The sequence below is a fragment of the Anoplophora glabripennis genome, unplaced genomic scaffold (genome assembly GCF_000390285.2).
Source record: "Anoplophora glabripennis isolate ALB-LARVAE unplaced genomic scaffold, Agla_2.0 scaffold107, whole genome shotgun sequence".
NCBI lineage: Eukaryota > Metazoa > Arthropoda > Insecta > Coleoptera > Cerambycidae > Anoplophora > Anoplophora glabripennis.
The window spans coordinates 659,488-666,466 of NW_019416230.1; the positions used below are offsets into that span (position 1 = coordinate 659,488).

General features: G+C 40.1%; 1 protein-coding gene across 1 annotated transcript; it reads right to left on the reverse strand.

Annotated features, from left to right (window-relative positions):
• Window positions 1-2,415: 2,415 nt before the first annotated feature.
• On the reverse strand, window positions 2,416-6,753 carry LOC108904749 (toll-like receptor 6). The gene has a single exon (XM_018707418.1). It carries the CDS (start codon window positions 6,630-6,632, stop codon window positions 2,664-2,666), a length of 3,969 nt encoding a protein of 1,322 aa, XP_018562934.1. The 5' UTR covers window positions 6,633-6,753; the 3' UTR covers window positions 2,416-2,663.
• Window positions 6,754-6,979: the final 226 nt, after the last annotated feature.

Below are 6,979 nucleotides of genomic sequence, written 5' to 3' on the forward strand. Positions count from 1 at the left end.
CTCGAATTTNATATCTAAAATAAATAGTTACTACAGAAATGTGAATAAAATATTTAATATACCTACCTATAGGTAGATGAATCAATGTATTTATTTAATTTTGTTTTTTACAATGTTTTGAAAGTATTTGTTTTACTGTTTGTTTGTTTATATATTTATTTAGGACCATTTTTTTATATATTCTAATTTCTCCTTCCGATCATGGCATAATAGTCGAAACTACTAGGAATGGAAATAAAACATTTTTGTACTGAATTAAAAGAGACTTAATTTACCCCCTTACTCTTATCGCTATTCAACATTTTAATGGTTCGTAAGACAAAGATATTAACTTTTTCATATCAAGTTCGATTTCAATGCTGTACTCATGTACGATTCTCATTCATACTTATTTATAAAAGCAATACGGTTTTCAGCTTATTTAATGTTCTCACAATGTATTATTCTAACAACTCAAGTTTCTTTTTTTCATTATTTCTAACAAAGTTTCAAATAAGAAATAAAATAAAATATAACTATCGAAATAAATGCCAATATATTTCACTAATTAAGGCAGCATAAAAAAATATGTACATGAATTTATAAATCAAAAATTTAATATTTAATTTCTTTCGAAAAATTTGTTACTAGTAAATAAATTACTCCCGCACAAAAGACGTTCGTATAAACATTTTTTGATTTATAATAAATTATGGATTATCTATATAGAACAATAATAACAAAAATGTTACTAATTGCTGTTTAATGTTTTTTACATCAAATTAATTTCGTCAGTAACTACACAGAGTGATTGATGAATTGTTTCTATAATTTGTTATTTGTTACTTCATAAATTCTATATTGTATATAAAAAGTTACAAATATTTTTTAAATTAAACTTGATGGGTTTGTTGCACTGCGGTTAAAGAATTAAAACTATCAATTATCTAGGTAATTAATAATAAATATTTTTAGAACTTCACAGATGTGATGAAGTATGGAAGTTGTAAGTGATTCATGAATTTGTAAAAAGTACAACATTTATCTGCATTTTAAAATTGTAACTAAATTTTAAATTACAGCGAATTAAATATAGCATTTAAATACAGAAATAGATTCCAAAACATATTTCAGAACTAATTGAGGCGGTACCAAAAGAATATTAACTTGAATTTGTTCGTCAACAATCTAATATTTTACTAGTTGCAAAGGAAAACATACTTAACTTAATAAACTGCTCCCACGAAAAGACGTTCGTGTGTACCTATACGAGTACATATACTTATACATATTTATTTTAAATAAATTGTGAATTATTTAAAAATTTAACAACAATGTTTTTTTCGTCGAATTAATTTCGTTAATAACTATGCAGAACGATAAATTATTTCTTTAGTTTGTTATTTGTTACTTCATAAATTTTATAAGTATCGAAAAAAGATAGATAATTTTTTAAATTAAACTTCATGGGTTTGTTGCTCTTTGCTATTAATGAAATAAAACTATTGATTTTTAAGATAAATTATTAAGTAATATACATATATTTATGGAATTTTACATATTTTTTATGTAACACCAGAGTTGTAAGAATTTCATAAATTGTCGACTTGTACTACAATGTTACAAAAAAGTTTTTGAAGTCCATTCTGAAAATTTAAAATTGTGTAAGTCCAAATATGTAAAACAATTTTGTCTTGAAATATTCCACAGAAAAGCACATTTATTTAGTAATTCATTTTTGTATATAGGTTTCATCAATAAACTTTGCAGCTGCTTAAATTAAATGTGTGGGTAAAGTTAACTTGGAAAAAAGTTTTTAGATAAATTAATGTGATAACTAAGAACTATTGTGTATATATAAAAGGCAGAGTAGTACTTACCTACATTATTCTTACTCTCAGTGATAGTAGTCTTGTATTGACGAATTTTATGCAGTCGAGATAGCAACCAAAAGTTAATTTAACACTATTTCAGTATATGATTTGTATTTCTTGCTTTTTCCCAATATTGTCGAATTTTAAAATATGATAACGTTAATTCAGACAAATATTAAATCAATTCTTATGACGAACAAACTTTAGATAATTTGAAGTTAATTAAATTTTTTCATAAATTGTTTTAAGTAGTCTGACATGTAACAAGTTATTTAGTTAGATGATAAATGATGTTCGAGATGTCAGTTAATTAATATAATAGGTATGTAAAATTTTATCCTCAAAAAGTTTTATAAGTCTGATAATAGTAAAATTATTTTTAACTTTTTAAAAATCATGTGAAATCACAAAGTTTGATATATTTTTGGGACTCAGATTCGAATGGATGTTATTGCAATATCTTTGGATATTCGTTGATGCAGAAAACAAACGAATATCTGTATAAAAAGTTCGTTTAATTATCATAAATTAGGAATATTTTACATATTTAACAGTCTTAAATATGAAAAGGAATAAAATATTTATATACACAGTACTTAAATTAATGACTAATAAGCGTTCAGTATTAATTACTATCCGTACGATACAAATAAATATTCTTTTCATAATATTTACAAAATATACACAATAATTTAATTATTACACAGTAATTAAAAACTAGTGACATTCGAAAATGCTATATATATCAAGTATGCGATATTATAAGTAAAAACAGCCTTTATTTTTCATTTAATATCATCTCACATTAAGTTAAACGAAGTAAGTCCTAGACTGGGGTTGCGCGTCCGGGATGGTCGAGTACACGTGGTGGGGCACCTCCGCCCTGCAAGGCGGAAACTGGGTGTACTGAGGAGGCCTCCCGTCGATCGAAACGTAGCTGTGGTTCATCTGTTCGGACCCGTAGTGCTGGCTGCTGGCGCTGGAGCCGGCCTCGTCTTCGGTGCTCCTGGCCGACTCCCCCGATACGTACGTGCTCTGCGTGGGGGTGGGGGTCAGGGTGGCGGTGTGCACCCCCGGCATCGCCTGGTACTTGTACCAAGAATCGTGGGTCGTCGGCGCCGCCGTATATCTGGCGCTGGTCTTGCACCGGATCTCCGCCTGCTTCTTGCCCCGTCTCGTTGTCTGGTTATTTATGACATCCGGCATGGCGTAGCGCAGCTTCTCCCAGAAGCGGCGCTCCCCCCATCTGGTCACGGTGCAGGCACGCAGAAGTGCCCTCAGTTCGGGGTCCATCGGCTCCAAGGGGTCGCCGCTCAACACGCACACCAACTTGTGCCTGAAGGTGGTTCGGAGCGCGGCCTGTAACGCTGCTCTGAACTCAGGCCGGGCCCACTCGTTGCATATCAGACCTGGGGACACAACGAAGACGATGCGCTTGGAAGCGTCGGCAGCGCCCACCATTGCGTCAGCGAGATACGACGCACCGCCCATCAGGTGGAGGTCCCTGTAGTGTAGGCAGAGCGTGTGTCCGAATTGTTCCAGTTCGGGGGCGATTACTCTGGCCGCGAGGTCTTCGTCTTTGTGACTGTACACCATGTAGCAGTCGTACAGCCTGTCGCGGTCGTCGCTGTCGTGGGCGGAGGCGGCGTCTTGAAAAATTCGCACTCCATACTTAGAGTGGGCCCAGAGACGGACTTCCTGGCGGAAAATGAACATTACTGCTACGATCAAGCACACCACGATGACGGCCACGAGGGTGGCGGCAAGCAGGGGCACGTAGCTACCGCCGAGCAGCTGGTTATTTTTTATCACTTCGCGTTGGACGACGGACGTCGCGATCGCGTTGTCCAGGTCCTCGCAGCGGTGCATCACGTCGGCGACGGTTTCAGAGTCCTTGTGATCCGCGCAATACAGCTTGGAAGGATCGTCTCCCGTCTCGCGGATCCAGGCCAGGAGACGACCGAGGGAATTGCAGTCGCACGACCACTTGTTGCCGTCGAGAGTCACGCGCGGCAGGGGGCCCGATTCCGCGTTCCCCGCCAGCTGCCACGGAGTAAAGTCCACGATTTTATTGTCGTCCAACTTTAACACTTCTAATTTATGCATGTTCTTAAAAGTCTTATTGCTCACATACTCGATTTCGTTATGATCTAAATACAGTTCGTTAATATTTTCCAGCTGATCGAACTCGAAACCGCGCAGTTCTTCTAATTTATTATTTTCCATGTGTAACACTTTGAGAGACTTGACACCATTGAATGTTCTGTTGTGCAACGCTTTGACATTGCTGTTGTTCAAAAACAATACCTCTAGTTTTTTCTTGCCGATGAATACGTGACTGCCGAGCTCGCCCAAGTTATTGCCGTCCAGGTAGATTTCAGTGGCATCCATCGGTATTTTCTCAGGCACGTTCGTGTAGCCCGCATTGCTGCAATCGACCACATTAGAAGACCACGTGTGATCGTGATAGCACGTGCATCTGTCGGGACATGTCATTTCGCAGTCGCAAGCATCGAAGTCGCAACAGTGGCACAGAGCGAAGCAGTGAGTTTCGTAGGGGCACAAGAAATTTGACGGCTTTAGACTTAAAAGGGGCTGAGGCGGAGCGCCCCTGGAATGCGCCAGCTCGCAGGTAACGGCGTCCAAATCCAACACTTGCGGGTACTGTCTCAAATTACTCAGGTGATTGATTCTGAGAAGCCATTCCATTTTGCAGTCACAATAAAACGGATTGCCTCCTATGTAAAATTGCGGTAGATCTTTATCGTTCGTCACCGGGCTCAGGCTCAAAGATGCGATATCCAAATACGTTATCTCGTTGCCATATAAAACTACTTTTTCCAGGTGCAATTTGTTGTGGAACGTGTTGGGATGCACCTTTACGATCCTATTGTTATTTAAAAATAAAGTGGCCACGCTGTTTGGTACAGAGTTTTCTTTAATTTCTGTTATTAGGTTATAACTTACATCCAACATTTTAATTTTTAAAGTGTTTCTTACATCATAGTAGTTTCCTAGTTCGGGCACTTGGTTGTCGTGCATGTCCAGCCATTCCAAGCTGGCGGGCAGATGGCTAAAGTCGAACCAGAGTAATTTGTTTGAAGAAACGTTTAACCAGACCAAACTTTGCAGATTGGTAAATACACCACTTATGTCAGTCAGTTCGTTAGCATCCAGTCGGATAGCCTTGAGGGTCGGGTTGCTTGAAAAAGCGCTCTGCTCCACGTACTTAATTTTATTAGAAGCCAAGTTCAATACCTGCAGTGAGGGGAGCGTGGAGAATGCGTCTCTAGAAATATTTACGATGTGATTGTCCACTAATCGTAGGCCGTAGAGAAGGTCTAGTCCCTCAAACGATGAATTCGTAACTGATTCGATATGGTTCTTACCCAAATCCAGGGTCTTTAAAAATCTCAGTTGGCCTATTCCCACCGGTACGCCGCCTAACATGTTCCCATTCAGTCCCAGGTCTTGTAAATTCGTCACGTTCTCGAACGTTTTGGGATGAATATATTCTATTTCATTAGAGTCAAGAAGGAGTTGATTTAAAGCGTACATTCCTGAAAAATGGTACGATTCAATGCGGGAAATTTTATTATGCGTCAGAGTCAGTGCGTGCAAATTTTTCAGTTCAGCAAAGGCACTCTCTGCGATGACGTTTATACTGTTGCGCTCGAGATTGAGAATCTGCAGGGTGTAGAGGTCGTGGAAAAGAGTGGAATCGATGCGGGTAAGTTGGTTGTTTGCCAAGTTCAGAATTACCAACCTCACCAGACCGGAGAAAGTATCCCTGTTGACCCACCGGCTAGTTAACTCGTTGTGGGACAAGTCCAGGGATTGAAGTTGATCCAGACCCTCTAAAAGCCCCGGGGCGAGCACACTGAGGGAGTTGTTATGCAAATAAATGTGGCGAAGCTGCCTTGAGGAGAGGAATAATTCGGGCGGCAGGGCTACCAGACAGTTGCTCGACATATTTATGGTGGTTAATGCTGAGAGTCCTACCAAAGAGCGATCGCCTAATATGGATATGGCGTTGTTTTCTAAATGAAGCTCTTCCAGCGATCTTAATGAGGAGAATCCGTTATCGGGGAGTGATATGATGTCGTTATGAGAAACATCCAGCACTTCGAGGCCGTTGACACATACGCGGCCTGGGGACAGTGGTCCACTACCCCAATCGGAGAAACCCAGCGCAGAGACATTCTGAAGTTTATTCCGAGTTAGATTCAGATGAGTTAAACTGTAGAGAGGACAGAACAAGTCCGGAGGCGTACTCCATATGTTGTTATCAGCCAGATCGAGACTGCGGAGTTCTCCCATACCGCGAAAACTTTCAGAATGCAACTCCAGAGTCATCGCGGACCATTCGGAGTTGTGCGAGCGTAGAGACAAACGCCGCAGTTGTCTGAGGGGTGACAGGGCGGCCGCCGGGATATTGCGAATCTTGCAGTTCTCCACTTTTAATTCCTTCAGCCGTTTCAGCGCCGACAGGAAACTGCTTTGTCTGCCGGATTCTAGGGAGCTCTCAAAAAATAACACGTCGCTGCATTCCAGCATCAGCACTGTCACACGGTCGGCCTGTGTCTGCGTCAGGTTGCCTATTAGAGGTTCGGCGCTGTTGATTGTCCTAATCTGACAGTACAATACGGGCTCCTCGCCACTTTCGTTGCCTTCTAACGGTTGCATCCGCCACTCGCAGCCTTTGGGTGCCGATTCGATGCTCGTTAAACTTCTGGAGTTCACCGCCACTAGAACTGCACTCAGCACTAACCACATCATTGCGAATGGTTCTTATATCACACTATTTTTTTTTCAAAGTCTTTGTTAAATCATCACAGACGGTATTATTTTACTAACACTATGTCCCTACAATTGACTAAGGCGTGTTCGGAGCGAGCTGAACCGCACATCTACTCCGACCGGGTTTTCCTTCGGAACTGATGTTCGGAACACTGTTGCGTTGTGACGGGTGGTTAAGGGTCATGGCTCCGCCTTCGACGACCCCACCATAGCCGCGATCAGGACTCCAGCTGGCTTACTTCACTCTGAGTGGAGAATATCACGTGTAGTTTACGAAATTTAACAATGTGCAAACGTCCCCACCATATAATTATTTTTAATAGTTA